The following is a 20,420-nucleotide window of genomic DNA, read 5'->3' as shown; positions in this document are numbered from 1 at the left end:
GCCAACAGTAGGCAAGGTTAGTATGTAGTGATTCACCAGCTGATAGACTAAAGAGCATCATGGTGCTCTTATGTTTTTTTGTTCTAGTTTTATACACTATGTTATGTTGTCAGGTTTGTTTTTTCTCTTGACACACTTTATGGAGAGTTGTTCTCATGATGACCTCCTTAAGAGAAAAATACTATTTGAGGTTTGGTTATGAAACGGAAACATTACAAAATGTAGTTCTTCTTAGTTCTTCTTTCTCAGAATTGATGCGCCACATTTCTCATTTCTTGTGGTCAAGCTACTGTCCAGGCCCCTGTTTCCCATCTCAAGGCTAAGATGACGTTAAATCCATTTTAAGGAACCTTAACTTATGACTCTTAAAGAGACTGTTTGTAACTTCTTACACGTATAATTCAATCCGGGTCGGTGTCCCATGCGCGCTCGCGTGTGGCTACGCTGTTCAGACTCAGACTCCAACACAAACTACACAGAAGCACCAAAACCACAAAGTTATATCTAGTGAAGCTTGTCTTGCAAAACAGTGTTGGCTGCGGTCGGAGGACGCGGGGGAGACCGTAGCTTTGGTTTCCACGGCCGGAGTCTCTGCTGTACTCTGCTCCTCTGCCTGCCTGCTTGCCTTCATTCATACAGCGCGCTTGTTACTCGCTCAGCTCGCTCCACCTCTACACGTGCATGTGCGCACACTACACACTGCCGAAGAGTTAGTTTGGCTCTGAGAATATCTAGTGATGTTTGTGCAGAAATAAATGCTGCAGCTCCTCCAGACCAACAGAGGTTTCCCTTGTCTTGTGAAGTGACCGGTGTCTCCCTCCAGCCGCTGTCGGGAGGCTGAAGCAGGAAAAGTCAACACTAGGATCAGCACTGATTCATGGAGAGACCTTCGTCTGGTCAGCTAACATTACTGCCAAGCAGCTGAAATATAGAGTGATATTGTGGTTTCAGCTGATGTGTTTCGCCTCACTGTTTTGACGGATGCTTGCTCACATTCAGTTAGCGCGTGCACACGGGCGAGCACGAGCAACAGGACGCTGACTTTCGTTGACTTAACGGCCACAGGTGTCGCTGTTGCAACCAATTTCTGATTCTTACAAACAGTCCCTTTAATACTCTGAACCTTCAAGATCATTCATTATCAGGCCCAGATAAATGACAGTTTAGACCATCACCATCTCCTCATTATGTTTATAACCAGAACAATGCAATTTTTTTTTTGTATCATTGAATATCTCGGCAGTGATTATGAACCATTAACAGCCAGGGCTTTCACGGGAAATAGATTTTGTAATTGGCATCCATCATGTTTTATCACCTCCTCTATCTCCGAAAGAACTGCTGTCACAACAAAGAGCTTTAAGTCTACAACAGTCAGTCCTTTTCCTCCCTCTGCTGTGCAACATTATGCTCACAACAGTCAGTAGCCAGTCAGGTTTCAAATCCACACAAGATTACTGATGAGTAAAATGACTGACTAACACGTCACTGTTGGATTAACTCTTGAGTAACATGATCATCTTTGGCTGTGATTGACTAAATATGACATTTGTTCCAAGATTGCTGCATGGAAAATCCTTTGAATGCAACATATTATTCCTTAGGTGAAATCACTAACAATCTAATTGACATACGTTTCACACATTTTTATGTCAAAATAACCTGCTAACTGCTGCTGCCAGCACACCCTCTATGGTAAAGCAGATACAAATTGTGTGGTGTGGAAAGGGATTTGGCCCAAACCCATCAGCACACATACAGTTAGTGGTGGGGAATGTACTATGCAGAAAAATGTAACGTGTGTGTGTGTGTGTGTGGGGGTGGGGGTGGGGGTGGGGGTGGGTGTGACATATAATAATCATATATGTATGTGTATATACTGTGTATGTATACACATATTTACACATCTAACTACAAAAACTTAAAATCTGGCTTTTACATTAATGCATCAGTAATGACAACCATATATATATACATATGTGTATGTATGTATGTATGTATGTATATATATGTATGTATGTATGTATGTATGTGAGTATATATGCATGTATGTATGTATAAATATGTATGTGTATATGTATGTGTATATATATATATATATGTATGTACTGTATATATGTGTGTGTATATATATATATATATATGTGTGTGTGTGTGTGTATATATATATATATATATATGTATGTGTGTATATATATATATATATATGTATGTATATATATATATATGTATATATATGTATATGTGTATATATATGTGTATATATATGTGTATATATATATGTGTATATATATGTGTATATATATATGTGTATATATATGTGTATATATGTATATGTATATGTGTATATATATATATATGTATATATGTATATGTGTATATATATATATATGTATATATGTATATGTATATGTATATATATATATATGTATATATGTGTGTGTATATATATATATACATATATATATATGTATATATATATATATGTATATATGTGTGTGTGTATATATATATATATATATATATATATATACACATACATATACATGTATGTAGGCCAAAGTGACACCTTCTTGTTATGTCCAATCAATAGTACAAAATTCTTTAAAATGAATTCAAATAATTAAAAGGAAAAACATCAAATCCTGACATTTTAGAAGCTGGTACATGACATGTTTTTGCATGAAAAGTGACTTAATCAATTATCAAAATAGTTGCCAATTCATTTTGTGGTAACGGATTAATCAGCCAATCATTTCAGCTGTACTTCTATATTTTTATATGTTGTGTGTGCAAAATTCCTAAATTGTAAAGTAACTAGTAAAAGTATTATTTTAGTAATTGGACTTCCTCAAAGAGAACTGTGTGAAAATAATCAGTACATCTTTCCCTTGCAGCTCCTTGTTTTTCCCTCTGCTGTGAACTCCGTCCAGCCCCTCTGGGAGAAACGGTGACAGCTGCTGCCTGTTCAGTAACTGCTACCTTAATTGTGCCATGGCACTGTTTCCAATGGGGAAACGACAGTTAATTTCTGTTTGAACGCAGAAACAGTTTGGTTTGGGCCCAGCCAAGCATGAAACACTTTGAACTGGCTACGTTTTAATTGGCCTTGCCCCATGGGGGACGGAAGTGTGTTATTGAGTTTGTGGGTGCTGATTCCATGCAGTCAGCCGGTAGCACATGATCGCAGGACACCAAAGTGCTCAGTTCTCCTCTCATTGGAGCTGCTTGTGCAATCTACTGATATTTCACCTTCATCTCTGAAGCTCAGAATAACTGGCAAATATACAATCCATGTCTCCAGAGAATGTGATAGTGCTTTTGCTTTAGGATCACGGCTCCAAATTGTCCTGTTTTTCATCAGGAATGGAAAACCTGACGGTAAGCAGAGATTTATTCAGATGTGGTTTGTAGAATTTCTCATTCAGTAGATCCAAATGGAAAAAAATGTGTTGTAATGATGCTAAATCATCTGAAGCTACTGTGCTCCAGGCGTCCTCTAAATAACTTTGTCTTATCAAACAGTTCCATATTTTGTTAATGAGAGTTGTTTTCCTTGATGTCATAAAATGTGTCTCGAATCATGAACTCATTTGTGGAATGTGCCATGCTTTTTATTTTTTGTACGTCCTTTAATTTTCTCATAAAACCATATAATTTTGCCCAGGCTTTAATTTCCTCTCGTGAAATCAAATTGAAAGTTTTTCCACTGATATCTGACATTAATTTCTGGATTATGGACATCTAATACTGCTGTTAACTGTCCCGTCCTGTCCCTCAGCCAGAACAATGGCGCGAGATTATGAACAAGAAGATGCGATTCCCTCCGGAACTCATCAGTGCCATTCAGGAGGGGAAAATAGAGCGGCTGTGCGGACTGCTGAAGACCGGTGACGGCATCATCCGTCAGCTGGATGAGTCGGAGGACCGCCAGTGGAGGGAGGCCCTCAACCTGTCCATCCGCCTGGGCAACGAGAGCTGCATGGACACCCTCCTGCAGGGGGTCAAGTTTGACTTCCGGCAGATTCACGAGGCCCTGCTGGTCGCCGTGGACACCAACCAGCCCAGAGTGGTGAAGCGCCTGCTGGACCGCCTGGACCAGGAGAAAGGCAACAAGATGGATGTGCGCTCTTTCTCTCAGGCCATCTTTGACCACTCTATTGACAACTCCCAGTTTGCCCCTGGTGTGACTCCTCTGACCTTGGCATGCCAGAAAGACCTGTACGATATCGTCACCATGCTCACCCAAAAAGGTCACATCATCCCATTGCCACACAAGATATCCTGCGCCTGTCTGGAGTGTCGTAACGGTCGGCAGTATGACCTGTTGAAGTTCTCCTTGTCTCGCATCAACACCTACCGCGGCATTGCCAGCCGAGCCTACCTGTCCATTACCTCTGATGACGCCATGCTCAGAGCGTTCAGTCTCAGCAGAGAGCTCCGTAAGCTCTCACAAAAAGAGCCAGAGTTCAAGGTTTGGTGAGATTTGTACATATATCCCCACTTACTGTTCATATTTTGCTGTCTGTCTTGCTTGACTCCACCATGGTGCCTCTCTCCCTGCAGCCTCAGTACCTGGGCCTGGAGGAGCTTTGTCAGGAGTTTGCCGTTGAGTTGCTGGGCATGTGTCGCAACCAGAGCGAGGTGACCACCATCCTGAACAGCTGCGGAGACGATAGCCAGGACTCCCTAGAGGAGCAGGCCTTTGAGGCGGGAATCCCCAACCTCTCACGTCTGCGACTCGCCGTCAACTACAACCAGAAGCAGGTAGCTGGACGCAGAAACTACCGTCAATCAAAGATGAATAAAAGAAGACGTTATCCATAATTTGTCTCTCCCTCCATGCGTGTGTGTTTGTGCAGTTCGTGGCCCACCCAATCTGCCAGCAGGTGCTGTCATCTATCTGGTGTGGGCACCTGTCAGGCTGGAGAGGCAGCAGGACGGCCTGGAAGCTGTTTGTCTCTGTGGGGATCTTTTTCACCATGCCACTCCTCTGCCTCGTCTACTGGATCGCACCCAAGTCAAAGGTCATATCACATGAAAACGTCCAAATGTAGAGAGAGGTTTCTAATGCACGTTCTGTGTCACAGACTGTCATGAGAGACATTCATTTTAAAGAGGACCTATTATGCTTATTTTCAGGTGCATACTTGTATTTTGGGTTTCCACTAGAACATGTTAACATGCTTTAAAGGGACTGTTTGTAACTTTTTAAGCGTATAAATGTAGCGGGTCGGCACACATGCACGTTCGCATATGCGCGCTCGCGTGTGGCCGGAGCCTTGTCTCCACTGCCTGCTCTCCTTCACTCAGACAGCGCGCGCGTCCTCGCTGTCTCGCTCCACCTCTAGACGTGAACGCGCGCTCACTACACACTGCAGAAGAGTTAGTTTAGCTCTGAGAATATCTAGTGAATGTAGAGTGGACGTTTGTGCAAAAATAAATGCTGCAGCTCCTCCAGACCAACAGAGGTTTTCCGTGTCTTGTGAAGTGACGGGGCTCCTCAACGAGTTACGTTATCGTCTCGTTACCGACCGGGTGCCGGTGTCTTCGGCTGCCGGCTGCGGTCGGGAGGCGATAACGTAACTCGTTGAGGAGCCCCGCTGCTGAAGCCGGCGCTGAGCAGGAAAAGCCAACACTAGGATCAGCATTGATTCATGGAGAGACCTTCGTCTGGTCAGCTAACATTACTGCCAAGCAGCTGAAATATAGAGTGATATTGTGGTTTTAGCTGACATCTGTCGCCTCATTGTTTTGAGTGATGCTCGTTCATATCTATGTAGAGCGAGCAAGCGCGAGCTCGACGCTGACTTTCGTTGATTTCAAGGCCACAGGTGTCGCTGTTAAGCAGCATTTCTGAATCTTACAAATAGTCCCTTTAATGTTCAAAAAACGTTTTATTTTTCTCATATCGGCTGTGCTGCAGCACCTCTTTTCACCATCTGTTTGGGTCATGTCCCGCCTCACTCGAAAAACCCAGTCTGCTCTGATTGGTCAGCTGGCCCACTCTGTTGTGATTGGTCAACCAAACCAAACTCTTTGGACTCTGCTCCAGCTCCGCTCCAACTAGCTTTGTTTGAAACGGTGTCAAACTATCCGCTAGGCAGGTATTATGCAAATGTGTTACTTGGTGACATCACCGCGTTACGGAAGAAAATACTTAAGACTTAGCAAGGCATTTCAGGCAGTTCCGGAGCAGTGTTTCTGGGGTGGCAGAGTAACTCTCTTTGGCGTGGACTTTGGGCTTTGTGACTTTGCAGACCTTTTACATGTACAAAAAAAATTATATAACACATTAAAGGAAAGAGGAAAAAGCACAAAAGCATAATAGGTCCTCTTTAAGAAAATGGAATGAACACAGGTGTGTCTTGGCCCTGACTTGTCTTTTGTGTTTTCACCAGGGAGGAAAGCTGCTAAAGATTCCTGTGATCAGGTTCCTCCTCCACTCAGCCTCCTATCTGTGGTTTCTCATCACGTTACTCGGAGAATCAATAACAATGGAGATGTATCGAGACAAGTTTGCTTCCCGGCAGCAGAACATCCTGCACAGCTCCTTCCACATGGTGTGGGTGGTCGGTGGGTTCCCTCTCTTTTGTTTTTCTGTAATGTACAAAAAGAAAAACTCAAGGTTTATACCATGCTGCTGTCTCATATAGGATTCTTCTGGTACGAGTGCAAGGAAGTGTGGATCGAGGGGCTGCGGAGCTACTTCCTGGACTGGTGGAACTGCTTGGACGTGATGGTGCTCAGCATGTACCTGGCGTCCTTCGCGTTGCGTGTGCTCATCGCGCTCAAAGGTTACTTCCTGTGCCATGATCATAGCGGCACAGAAGAGTGCATCTACTTCACCCAGACTGGTGAGAAAATTATGTCAGATTGTTCATCCAAAATAGTTGTTGGAGGTCTCAAAAGTTCTTAGTTTGGTTGTGTGAAACTGTCCTGCAGTGCGCGAGAACTGGCATCAGGAGGACCCCCAGCTGATCTCTGAGGTGCTGTTTGCAGTGACCAGCATGTTGAGCTTCACACGGCTGGCGTTCATCCTCCCAGCGCACGAGTCTCTGGGAACTCTGCAGATCTCGATAGGGAAGATGATTGACGATATGATGAGGTAGAAGCGCTTTTCTCGTGGTCTTCTGTGTTATACATCTGCATATTTGTATATGGAAGAGCATTCAGAGCACATGAAGGAGCAAATAACATTTTTCTTTTTTAGATTTATGTTTATATTGATGATCATTGGAACAGCCTTCCTTTGTGGCATCAACAATGTCTACGTTCCTTATGTCATCTCTCCACATCTTGGCAGGTAAGAATGAAAAATAATAATATACAGACACTATTGTTAGTGGAAAATAAGAGTATGAAAACAGTCTCATTGTGCACTGTTGCAGGTTTAATGAGACGTTCCACTTCTTATTCTGGACCATGTTCGGCGTGGCCAACCAGGACTACGTGGACATGCCGCAGTTTGTGTTGGCAGAGTTCGTGGGAAGGATCCTGTACGGCATCTTCACGCTCGTCATTGTCATCGTCCTGCTCAACATGCTCATTGCTATGATCACCAACACCTTTCAGAAAATTGAGGTAAAGACATATTTTTTATGTTACACCTGCAATAAAAGCAGAAACCAAAAGATTAGCACTGACATCTCGACATTTTGTATTTCAGGACGATGCAGATGTCGAGTGGAAATTTGCCAGGTCGAAGCTGTACCTCAGTTACTTCAGGGAGGGCCTCACCATGCCTGTGCCCTTCAACATCATCCCCTCACCCAAAGCTTTCTTTTACATCTTAAGGTGAGCTCTGAAACAACTTTAACCTGCAAAGACACCTCATTGTGTATCTATATTTATTCATTTTAAATCATGTTCCAGGGGTATCTTTAGACGAATCTGCTGCTGCTGCACTTGTAATTCTGAGAGCAAATATCCCCCTATAGACTCTGTGGTAAGTGTTTAATGCTCACATGCAGGAGTTGGTGTGACTGTAGTAAAATAAAATAATCTACATATTCTTTGCTAAACACTGATGTGTGATGTTATGTGTTTTAAGACCAATGGTAAGGGATCTGAAGGCGACCAGTTACCTTACCGGCAGCAGGTGAGCAGAGCTCTGGTCCAACGCTACATTGAGTCAGCACGCAGGGAGTTTGAGGAGACCAAGAGGAAAGGTAACCATGACTTTGACTCAAATCTGTCAGGGTGTGTGTAACATTTCAGGGGATCTATTAGCAGAAATGGAATATAATATTCATAACTATGTTTTAATTAATGTATAATCACCTGAAACTAAGAATTGTTTTCGTTAGCTTAGAACGAGCCCTTCATATCTACATAGGGTGCGGGTCCTCTTCACGGAGTTCGCCATGTTGCTCCGCCATGTTTCTACGGTAGTCCAGAACGGACAAACCAAACACTGGCTCTAGAGCAGTGGTCTCAAACTCAATTTACCTGGGGGCCGCTGGAGGCAGAGTCTGGGTGAGGCTGGGCCGCATCAGGTATTCCACAAAAAAAGCTTTGTTAAAAAAAAAAACAATCTTCTCAAACGTCATTATTAACAGTTCTTTAACTTGAATGGGTTCTTCTGAACATGAACGGTTCTTCTGAACATGAACTGTCCTGAACATGAATGGAACATTGAAGAACATGAACGGTTCTTCTGAACATGGCCTCTATTGCGTCTCCCACTTTTCCTGAAATTGTCTGTGCTCGTCACCAACCTTTCTCTTCACTGCAGGCTTTGAAAAAGACATGATTGGGGCTGTGTGACAAGATATATATTCATTCCACTTGGTGTCACTCCGCAATAAAGTTGTGCCTGCTGTGTTTGTGTTGCTCTGCAATTACACCACCAAACCGCTAGTTGGCGGCGGCGTCTCTATGAGTTTCCTTCTTCTTCTTCTTCTTCTTCTTCTTCTTGTACTACAAACAGAAACTGAGCGGAGTTGGAGCTAATAACTGTTGAACCACAGAACTTTTACTGACATTACTGGAACGCCGAAAAGAGAAAATATATCTGAGTCGATTTGCGTGAACAAACATTGAAAAGATCGAGGCAGAGAGAAGTTGAACTTTCTGTGGTTGTCCGGGGTCCTGGCCGCTCAGCATCGCTGAGAGACTGGACCAATCACAGCTGTTGCGGTCTGCGTCGCCGCGACGTGTAGTTACATTTCTGGAGAGGTGCACGTCAGGCTACGGCGTCGATTCAACGCAGAAGTATAAATCAAGCTTTAATCAAGCTTATGCGATGTTACACGGGCGCCGCCATAGTTGTTGTGAAATGTTTCTCTGCTTGCATCAAGCCCGGCCGATTGCCCGCCCCCGGGAGCCATATACCCCACTGTGATTGGTAGGTTCGTTCAGCCCGGGCTCGCGCAACAAAGGGACCTTCCACACACAACGCGGCAAAGTGCCATTCACATAAAACTCGCGGGCCGCACTAACATTAAACTTTCATATCACGGTGGGGGCCACAAAATATCGTCTTGCGGGCCGCAATTGGCCCGCGGGCCGCGAGTTTGAGACCCCTGCTCTAGAGAGAGCCTTTCAGGTTTTTACATGAACGCCACCGCTGTTCTCCGACACGCTTGTGAGAATGCGGTAACGTGAGCTGCAGAGTGCAAAACTGTGGTGCTGCCAGTCGCCGTCTGACTTCCGTTGCTCCTAAAGTTATTATCGTAAGGATGGCGTCTGAGTGAGGCATATGGCGTTACCACGGTTTTGCACTTGGTGGCTCATGGTACCGCAGTCTTGAAAAGGAGGAGTTAGTGGAGGGGTACTCAGTTGGATGAAATCTGCAACCACACCACTAGATGCCACCAAATCCTACACACTGTACCTTTAATGGTCAGACAGTAATGCATTAAAAAGTCCTGTTGGCTCCCAAACCTGGCCTGTTGCATGTTGCCCCCTTTTTCTCTTTTCTCTTTCTGTCTTTCTTTACAACTGGCTATCAGATAAAAAGGCATGAATAAATTGTGATTTATTTGTCATTTAAGTGCCTGCATGCTGTATTGTGATTGGAGTATCCTCTTCCCTCAGATATCGGCAATCGGATCACTTTGCTGACCAAAACCGTCAGCAGGATGCACAGTGATATGAAAGTACTCCAGCAGGTTTTGATGGACGATGGACACACTGCAGGCGACGCATCGACCAAGGATGGCTCCTCCTTTCTGGGGAAATACATCATCGGTGCCAAGAACAATTTCATAGGTTTTAACAGCAGACAAGATGAGAAAAATGCGTCACCTAAAGTGACAGTGCACAACGGAGAGGAAGGGGTGGATAAAGAAAAGGTTGACTCGGATACAAAACAGGAGTCAGCCGCACAACAGAATCAGGTGGATGAATGTGGAGCAGAGAAGGTAACAGACTGGGATGTGGTGAAAATGGAGGAAGGTAGAGTTAAAGTAGAGCTAGGAGATGAAGAAACTGAGAATAAAGACAAGGTGGAAGCAGACAGAAATGAAGTGAAAGAGGAGGTGGGGGCAGGTACGAGTTTGAATCACGTAGGAGAAAAGCTAAAAGCTGAGGCCACACAAGATGAGGCAGAAAAAAGGAGAGGAGGGATACAAACGGGGGCAAAGGTGACAGAGACAACCCCCGAACTAGCTGAAAGCATTAAAGTCAACAGTGAAAAGACGGACATAAACAGAGTAGTAAACAAGTTCAAAGACATAGAGCTGCAAGAAAAAAAAGTGGAGTCTAAATGGATGATGGGTAGAAAGATTGAGCATAATGTAGCAGATAAGTCCAGTGTCAGGGAGATGAATGTGAAACCTGGAGCCAAGAAAACGATTCCCTCGCCAACAGGCAGCAGCAGCTCTCAGGACACAGGCTTTGGTTCCCAAGAAGGGGAGGGATCGATTGACGGGATGCTGGTGAGACCATAACCATAGTGATGGCCCATTTAAAAAGACCACACTGACTTTTTCAGGGTTTGGCTCTTTGGAAATTTAGTCAATATCTAGAGGGAAAAAGCTCCAAAGTTTGTGAATCTTGCACATAATTGCCCGTAAAACAGTCCTTTTTATACTTTGGTTTTTGTACAGATTAAACAAACAAGACATAAAGTGCTAATTAATGAACTTTAGAGGTGTTGGTAGGAGGATTTTGTTACCATTGGACAGAGACAGTTTAGCTGTTTCCAGATGTGCTAAGCTAACCTAATCAGCTGCAGCTTCATATTTACTGTACATATACAGTATGATTGGTATCTCATCTAGCTTTACACCACAATACAAATAAGGGTATTTCCCAAAATGTTGAACAACTCCTTTAATCCTTAACCACTGACTGTGAGAAACTTTTCATGTAGTGTAGCCAATCGGTTTCCTGGCTAAGTGATTACATCATGTGTGAAATAAGTGAAATGGTGTGTTCTTCGGGCAAAGAAAGTCTCAGAAGAGAGTTCTTCAGCTTTCTTCTTAACTTTTGGCAAATGTTTTCTTTACTTCCCAATCCTCTAAACACGTCAGATTTATGCATTAAAATAAAAGCATTCAGCCATAGATCTGTTGCAAATTAGATTTTCTCATTTTTAGAATGAACGTTCTCATAATTACTTGCTGAGACAGAGATAATGTTGTTGCAACTCTTCTCATCACATGTTAAAATGGCTTATGGATTTAACTAAAACAGCATGTACCAGTACACCTTGATCAGCATCAGTAGCAGTAAAATAGGGTTACAGTGCCTTACAGTTTCAAAATACACTAATTAAAAGTAGTGACCATTTAAAGCTGAGGTAGGCAATTTTGGAGAAACCAATGAAAGAGTAAACTACATTTTGAAATTATCCAAAGCCATTCTCCCGAAATACATAATTGTGCCGGTGGAGGCACAGAGGTCCCAAGGGACCGCCAGTACAATAACCTTTTATTTTGATGTTGATAAAATGTACCCGATTTCACGAATATGTATGATATTAATACGGACATTTACGTAATATTACGTCACATTGTCTGCTGCATTAGCCATGTGTTTACTACGTGGTTATTTGCATATAGAGCGGGGAAGTGAGATCAGATCACAAGTGGTCACTCAAGACGCATGTGGAGACGCATTCTAATGCCAGGTGTGAACAGACATAGGTACTTAGAGCTGTCCACTTGTGAGCCGATCCCTCAGGACACATGTCAAGGTCTGAACAGGGCCTGAATGTGGTCTGAGCGATCGGATCTCAATGCGTCCTCAATGCGTCTTGAGTGCGTTCACACCTGTATTTAGAGCTGTCCCGCTTGTAATCCGATCACTCAGGACACATGTTAATACCAGGTCTGGACAGGGCTATTGTCACCGCTAACTGTATCCAACTATCTCATGTCTCATTCACGTGTAAGTAAACACCTAATAATCATAATGAACATAAACAATGCGACTAGCTGGCTGGCTTTAGCAATATGTCTGCCTTGCCTTGTGGAAGACTCCATCATTTCATACGGCCCGCATGAAATGATTGGACCAGCTTATTAAAGGGATGTGACTGCCACAGATACCGGATTATTTCTGGTTTTGTCAGACCATTTGCTGTCGGGATGTAAAGAGGATTTCAACAAGTATAATAAAAAATGCTTCTAAATTGTCTACCCTAGCTTTAAAAATATTTGGGGAGGGTGTTCATTGGTTAGTTGATTAAGGCCAGTGTGTCACTAGTTGTACTGCTGCTTTGTGCCGGGAGTCTCTCTCCTCACCTTCATTTTTCAAACTTCACTGTTCAATAGCAAAGAGCCTCTGTTTGCTGTTTTGGTTTCTCTTAACATTCAAATATCAGAAGAAAGTAGCCTTGTTTTGCACAATAGTTACATTGTAACACAAATAAAACATTTGAAATTACATTTATGTCTGTGTGTCTATATTTCACGAACATAGTGTCGGGGAACATTAACCGCCTGAGGTTATGAATCAGTGCTGCTTTGGTGTTTCTTTACTGTCAGACCAACAGCCTGCTACAGTGTGACAGTGCAGGTCTCAGCTTGCTTTACACATACTGCTCCCATGAGGTTGCACACATGAACACACCGGTTCATTAATTCCTCACCTGCAGCATCACCTGTCCCAAGACACTGCCCATCCACACTCTTCCTATGGAAAAACACCTCAGAGTGCAGCTCTTTGTTGCAGTATTGATGCCATCACCATATTCATTTGAACCTGGTCTGTTGTCCTCCACAGATAATTACAACACACTTTTATGTCATCTGACACAAAAGCCTCCAACATTTTGTCACCGGGAAATTAAATTCATGTCTTACATGCACAGGCATGTCGTATCACCAGCCAATCATAGTCACCTAACAGGATGTTAGAGCATCCCCAGCGACAGAATCGCTTATCTTCCCTGCCACTCATTTCCTAGTAAACAAGACATATTAAGAACAATATGCTGACTACTTACCCATTTTTATTTTGCTCTTTCTGTCGAAAATTTGACCTTTGTAAATGTAAAAAAATATATACTGTTCTTGCCTCAATAAATGCACGACTAAATATGTATAATAAAGTATATGCTCAGGTTTTGAGGTAAAGCTTCACATATTCCTGACAATAGTGTAATAATGAGACTAAATTTGAGACCATTGTATAACAACTTTAATTTCCCACACATCTGAAATACAAACATGAAATTCATTAATAATATGACCCACATATTATAAAACTATATTGATAAAAAAAAACACTAGGGGAAAAATATTAATTCATTGTACCCTATCCATTCTATACAAACATACATACAACACAATTCATGATGAAAATATTAAATAAAAACAGGAACGTTTTGTGACTTGAAGACAGCGGCAAATGTAAAACCCTTGTTACAACATCATGTACAACAACAAAGCACCGGGTGTTTCCAAAAATATATTTTTAAAGGGGAAGCTGGTGGATAGGGGGGAGTGTGCTTATCTGAGTGAACACTTAAGAGCCACACATCAGGCACTCATCTTTGTTAGCTAAAGAGCACACCATGGCAGCAGTGTTGCTCTCTTTGGTCGCCTCCTCGTCGGTCTTGGTCGACTGGGCCTCCTTTAATTTCTCCTTGTTGAGGGTGAACTGAATGGGGTTGGCGGCGGGCTTCGTCCGCAGGTAGTACATGCCGGTTTTCAGGCCCTGCGGAGAAAAGAAGACCGGCATTAATGTTTGTTTCTGGTCACTATGAAGCAACATGCATCAAGCCTGTTCTCCCTCAGTCCTGACTTACCAACTTCCAACCATAGAAGTGCATGCTGGTCAGTTTGCCATAGTTTGGCTCGGCAATGTGGATGTTTAGGGACTGGCTCTGGTCGATGTAGGCTCCACGATCTGCTGCCATCTTGAGTACAGTCTTCTGGGAGATTTCCCACACAGTTTTATACAGCTGCTTCAGATCATCAGGGATCTCTGCAATATCCTGTGGACAAGTAAGACGTTGTTGATCACCAAAGAAATAAATAATTTTTAATATAGTAACTAGGGCTGTCAAAGTTAGCGCAATAATAACACGTTAACACAAATTAATTTTAACGTCACTAATTTCATCAATGCATAACGCAACTTGTGATTTTTAAGGTTGTACCAGGCTCAGTTTTAAAGCTAGAGTGAAGATACTAATATCATATGAAACTAGAAAACTTAAGGAATCCATTGGTACCAAAATTTTGGCGAGGAAAAACTGGCATGGCCATTTCCACAGGGGGCCCTTGACCTATTTGCCCACTCCCATGTTGATGAGTGTATTAAACAAATCTACCTTTAAGGTGCATTTTGAACAGATTAAAAAGGTGTGATTAATTTGTGATTAACTATGGACAATCATGCGATTAAATATTTGAATCAATTGACAGCTCTAATATTAACATTTAGAGCAATGATGCTGAATAATGTAATACGATTTAATTAAGTGTGACCCTTTACCTGGATGGACCCGTTCTGAGAAATCAACTGGTTCTTCATTTCATCACTCCACAGTCCTCTTTCTGTGAGGTCCTTCAGCAGGTGAGGGTTCACAATCTATGGTAGAGGCAGAAAAGACATTTAGCAACATTTCCCTCTATGGACACACAACTTTTTTAGATGCAAGGCAGCAGATGCATTCAGTACTGCTGACCTGAAACTCTCCCGAGAGCACCCTGCGGGTGTAGATGTTGCTGGTGTAAGCCTCAATGGACTCGTTGTTGCCCAGGATCTGTGCGGTGGAAGCTGTGGGCATGGGGGCCAAGAGCAGACTGTTCCTCACACCATGCCTGAGGACACACAGGGGGTGCAGGGTGAGCTACAATCTCTACATACAGTAGATATGAAATGAGAAATATTGTACCAACAAAGAAGTAGTCAGGAAGACTTACTTGGCAATTTTTGCCTTCAATGTTATCCAGTCGCAGAGATCTGTTGGGGTTTTATCCCACATGTCATACTGAAGGATCTGGAAAACAAAATGAGTTAGCCCAAACTGCTAAACTGTATCCCAAGATGGATTTGAGACATTGCGCAAACTACTCACTCCCTTGCTGACAGGAGAACCAGCGTAGGTTTCGTAAGGGCCGAGCTCTGCTGCCAGCTCACAGCTGGCCTCCAGGGCGGCATAGTAGATGGTCTCAAAGATGTGGATGTTGAGCAACTGGGCCTCTGGGCTTTCAAATGGATAACGCATAAGGATGAAGGCATCAGCCAGACCCTGCACACCGATTCCAATCGGCCTGTGACGCTTGTTAGATCTTTCAGCCTTTAAAGCAGCACAGAGGAGCCATTTGTTAACACAGAGCACATAAGACCTGGCTGCATGGTTGACAGAGAAGCAACACTAGACAAGGAAACATACCTCAATCACTGGGTAGTAGTTGATCTCAATAATCTTGTTCAGGTTCTTGACGATGACTTTGGTGACTGACGCAAGCTTTTTGAAATCAAAGGTCCTCTCTGGGGTGACGTACATGTTGAGGGCAATAGATGCCAGGTTACACACTGCAACCTGAGTCGAAGGAAGAACAAACCAAATGAGCATTAACAAAATAATGTCATTTGAATATTGCAGAAACAACAACATCTCCAGCCCCTCACCTCATCTTTACTTGTGTACTCTACGATCTCCGTGCACAGATTGCTGGATTTGATGGTGCCCAGATTCTGCTGGTTGCTCTTCCTGTTGCAGGCGTCCTTGTAGAGCATGTATGGCGTGCCGGTTTCGGTCTGCGATTCGATGATGGCGTACCACACCTGCTGGGCCTTCACCACACGCTTCGCCCGACCCTCCCTCTCATAACTGAGGACGAACCGGACACACGGGACAGGTTAGCGCTGACAAATGAGCTGTTTTGTTCAGAACAGAGTTTGGTGTGCCGATCTTACCGAGTGTAGAGCTCCTCAAACTCCTCTCCCCAGCACTCCTCTAAGCCTGGACATTCACTGGGACATAGTAGAGACCAGTCCTACAAGAGCAGGAGAGGAACAATAAGACTTTTTCCCCTGTAATATTCAAGATTTATCAGGACCTATCAGAAAACATACGGTAGATTATAGAACATGTAGCCGAATTCAAACTGTGACATATGTAAGATGCTATTCCCTCAGATATTCACCTGATTGCTTTCCACTCGTTTCATAAACAGGTCTGGGATCCACATGGCGAAAAACAGGTCTCTGGCCCTCTGCTCCTCTTTACCGGTGTTCTTCTTCAACTCCAAGAAGTCAAACACATCGAAATGCCACGGCTCCAGGTACACAGCGAAGGCCCCGGGTCTCTGAACAAGCCAGCATAGGGAGCAAGGTGAATAAACTTCCTACCGGAGGTGTCTGTAGAGCAACAACATTACAGTATGTTTTGTAAATCTTTACCTTATTGCCACCCTGGTCAACATAACGTGCTGTATTGTTGTAGACTCGGAGCATAGGAACCAACCCATTGGAATTGCCATTAGTCTGAAAAAAAAAAAAAACACTGTAAGTAATACAAAAAAATTACAAAAATCTAAGCTGCTCTATATCGGATTGGTTTGAATCCCTGTGGTGTGCATTTAACTCACCCCAGCAATATAGCTGCCTGTCGCTCTGATACAGCTAACTGCCAATCCAATACCTCCAGCTGATTTGGAGATGAGGGCACACTGCTTCAGTGTGTCATAAATACCTTCGATGCTGTCATCCTTCATGGTTAGCAAGAAACAACTGCAAAAACACAAACAAATTAGATTGGGAGGGGGAAAAAAATCAAGTTTAGAGGAAAGCATCAGAGATTTGCTCAGAGCCCTTACCTAGACAGCTGTGGCTTGTTGGTGCCAGCATTGAACAGAGTAGGTGTGGCGTGGGTGAACCATTTCTCTGACAGCAAGTTGTAGGTCTCAATGGCTGCATCAATGTCTCTTTCATGAATCCCGACAGCCACTCTCATTAGCATGTGCTGGGGCCTCTCAGCAACTACAGAAAAAAAGCGCAATTAAATGATTAAAAATATCCAAACAACAAATTACTTGACAGCGAGTCTAAACACGCTTCTCAAGAGGCTATAGGAAAATCAATTCTCACCTTTGCCGTTAATCTTCAACAAATACGACCGCTCAAGAGTCTGTTAGAGCAAAAGGGACAAATTAGGTTCATAAACCAAGTATCTGCTTGAGTTGTCGAATGTAAACGAAATGAAAAAGTACCTTAAAGCCAAAGAAGTTGTAAGAGAAGTCTCTGTCGAAAATAATGGCTGAGTTGAAGCGCTGCAAAGGATAGAAGATATGATGTAAAAAAAAAAGCTAAACATAATTACAGTGACTTCAAATTTGAAAACATGAACAAAATACATCATCAAATGCGACTTACGCCCTTGTTTTCAAGTACAATGTCGAGCGTCTCCTTGGAGATCATGGGAGAGTGGCGTGTATTCAACGGGTTCACATAGTTGTAGAGGTCCTCCATCACATCTGCAAAAGCAAGAGAAGAAAGAAGGTGTAATATCTGTGCTGATAATTTAAACACTTTAATCAATCATGTCAGGGTTTCCTGGAAACTCCACCAACATAATAAAAACAGGGCTGACCCTAATGCTTTGACCGTTGCCATGGTAATCAACCTCCAAATCAGTATTCGAATGCTTTGTTTTTTTATATAAGTATGGAATAATAATGTATAAATCCCCGAATAGCCCATGAAATAAGGAATAATCCCACAATATTATTCATTATTCATATTTAACATTAATTATTATTAGTTATTCTCAGATGGATATCACTGTTTGTTGTGTGTAAATGTGCGTATGTGTACAGTAGTGCGGCAGTGGCACTGTCTCGGGCACTGAAATGGGGGAGATGCTGCGCCGCGTGGCTTTGAATATTTTTCACCAAAGCTTTGATGTCCAAAAATGGTATTCGGGACAATAAAAAACTATACATTTTATTGAAACAGAACATGAAATTTTAGAGGAAAAAAAATCAAGGGTGCTGTTTCACACAGCAAATGACATATATCAAATGTGCGTGGATATTGTTTAGGCCATCAACTACTAATTAAATTTAATTATTGTTGCAATTCACTTTATTGTGGTATCAGCAGGCGGAACATCCAAAGACTACAGTGGATACAAAATACTGCTGCCAGGCTTTTAACACGTACTAAGAGAAGTGACCGAACGCATCACACCAATCCTTGCTGCCCTTCACTGGTTACCTGTGAGTTTTAGAATTCATTTGAAGATTTTACTGCTTGTTTTGAATGGTCTGGCTCCTGCCTATATCTGTGGTTTGCTGACTCCCTATGACCCTGTCTGGGCCCCTCAGCTGTGGAACTCCCTGCCTGGGGATATCAGGCAGGCAAACTCAGTATCTTCCTTTAAATCTCTTCTTAAAACTCACTCTTATATTATGGCTTTTTTTTAACTGATGGTGCATTGTTGTAACTATTTATATGATTTTATTTTATATTTATATGATTTTATTTTGTTTAGATCTTAAGTTCTGGGTGTTAATTACTTTTATCATGCTTTTATTGTAAAGCACTTTGTAACCTTGTTTTGAAAGGTGCTATATAAATAAAGTTGTTATTATTAATAATGATAATAATAATAATAATAACTAAAACTCATCACAAGATGAGATGCGTCAAGGTCTGAATGGCTAACTATTCGGGATAAACAATTTCCTAAAGGGAACCCCATACCACAAGATGCAGCTTTAAACTTGTACTCACCACTGAACACTTTCTTGGTCTCTTTGTGTAGATTAGACACAGCAATCCGTGCAGCCAGGAGAGCATAGTCAGGGTGTTTGGTGGTGAGGGTGGCTGCGGTCTCTGCTGCCAGAGTGTCCAGCTCCACGGTGGTGACCCCACTGTACAGACCCTGGATCACCTTCATTGTAATCTGAGCCTGCAGAAACCGAGATAAAGGGTTAAGATAATTGGAGTCAGCAATCATTTACTTGATACTTTTTTTGATGTTGAATGGTAACTGTATATTAGTTTGAACTTACAGGGTCCACAAAGTCAGAGTTTAGTCCATAGCAAAGCTTCTGGATGCGAGATGTGATTTTATCAAAACTAACTGCCTCCTTGCGTCCATCTGAAATACAAAAATACAACATTATTTATTATATTATATATATATTATTTATCCTCAAACTTATTTGGACAATTTTAGGTGAATTCTTAGGATAGCTGAAGAATATAACTGCAGTGGTAAACACAATAAATACCAGCGCCAAAGGCTATTAATTGGATTCCCTCTACTGATCAATTAAGTCAGCTGAAGCCCGCGCTGAACACCTGTCTAACCAGTTATTATGATAACAAAACTTTGCTACTTGGCGCCAATAGCACAGATGCCAAAGATTATTATAATAACCCTCTGCTTACACAATAGAGGGAAGTCTGTCAACGCTCTTTGTCAAATATGAAACACCAAAAGCTAGAGAGCAAAAGTAAGTCAACGAGCTTGTTGAAATCAATTTAAAACCTCGACTGTGTCTCTTCTATTTAAAAATGAAACTCAATGTTATTCAACATTAAGACAAAACAGGCAACCAACCTGCAAACTGAGAACATGTACTGTAAGCTTTTGTCCTTTCATAGCAGTCTTTGTTTGGTGACTCAACGAAAACACCACACAAAGAAACACAAAACACACTTTAACATGACTGAAACTGAGCTGAAGACTAAAGGTCTTTCTTTAACAGTATTAACATGTATCACAGCTTAGAAACATTTGACGAGTTTTCCAGGATCTTCACTGTAACACTGCATTATCCGACAGTATTTGAAGTTCAATTTAGCTACTATACCTCGTTTAATGACATGCATGTTGGCAGCAAAGGAGCTAGTTTCTTCAGACAGCAATTGTTGTAGTTATCCTCTCAGCTTGGAAACGAATAGAATGGGTGCAGAGTTGTTATAGCAAGTTATTACACCGTAAGGACAGTTGAATCTCAAACTGAGGGCGCCAACAACCCACAAGCCAGTAACACTGC

At 42.4% G+C, this 20,420-nt stretch overlaps 2 protein-coding genes across 2 annotated transcripts; one reads left to right on the top strand and one right to left on the bottom strand.

Annotated features, from left to right (window-relative positions):
* Positions 1–2,819: 2,819 nt before the first annotated feature.
* Positions 2,820–12,831, top strand: LOC141753094 (short transient receptor potential channel 2-like). The gene is made up of 13 exons (XM_074611441.1): positions 2,820–3,381; positions 3,782–4,474; positions 4,567–4,767; positions 4,863–5,027; positions 6,402–6,576; positions 6,657–6,857; positions 6,946–7,108; positions 7,214–7,306; positions 7,392–7,584; positions 7,670–7,797; positions 7,876–7,948; positions 8,054–8,171; positions 10,042–12,831. Exons 1-13 carry the CDS (start codon positions 3,367–3,369, stop codon positions 10,893–10,895), a joined length of 3,072 nt encoding a protein of 1,023 aa, XP_074467542.1. The 5' UTR covers positions 2,820–3,366; the 3' UTR covers positions 10,896–12,831.
* A 739-nt stretch (positions 12,832–13,570) lies between these two features.
* On the bottom strand, positions 13,571–20,396 carry LOC141753204 (ribonucleoside-diphosphate reductase large subunit). Its single transcript, XM_074611653.1, has 19 exons — positions 20,235–20,396; positions 19,428–19,516; positions 19,147–19,324; positions 17,785–17,885; positions 17,622–17,681; positions 17,500–17,539; positions 17,229–17,391; positions 17,001–17,142; positions 16,813–16,896; positions 16,557–16,718; positions 16,327–16,406; positions 16,039–16,240; positions 15,800–15,949; positions 15,482–15,703; positions 15,327–15,403; positions 15,089–15,224; positions 14,896–14,991; positions 14,204–14,392; positions 13,571–14,112 (listed from the first exon to the last, which is right to left on the bottom strand). The coding sequence occupies exons 1-19, from the start codon at positions 20,251–20,253 to the stop codon at positions 13,921–13,923; spliced, it is 2,382 nt and encodes a 793-aa protein (XP_074467754.1). The 5' UTR covers positions 20,254–20,396; the 3' UTR covers positions 13,571–13,920.
* Positions 20,397–20,420: the final 24 nt, after the last annotated feature.

This window comes from Sebastes fasciatus, chromosome 16, assembly GCF_043250625.1.
Source record: "Sebastes fasciatus isolate fSebFas1 chromosome 16, fSebFas1.pri, whole genome shotgun sequence".
Classification (NCBI taxonomy): Eukaryota; Metazoa; Chordata; class Actinopteri; order Perciformes; family Sebastidae; genus Sebastes; species Sebastes fasciatus.
This window is presented reverse-complemented; position numbering and strand designations above follow the sequence as displayed.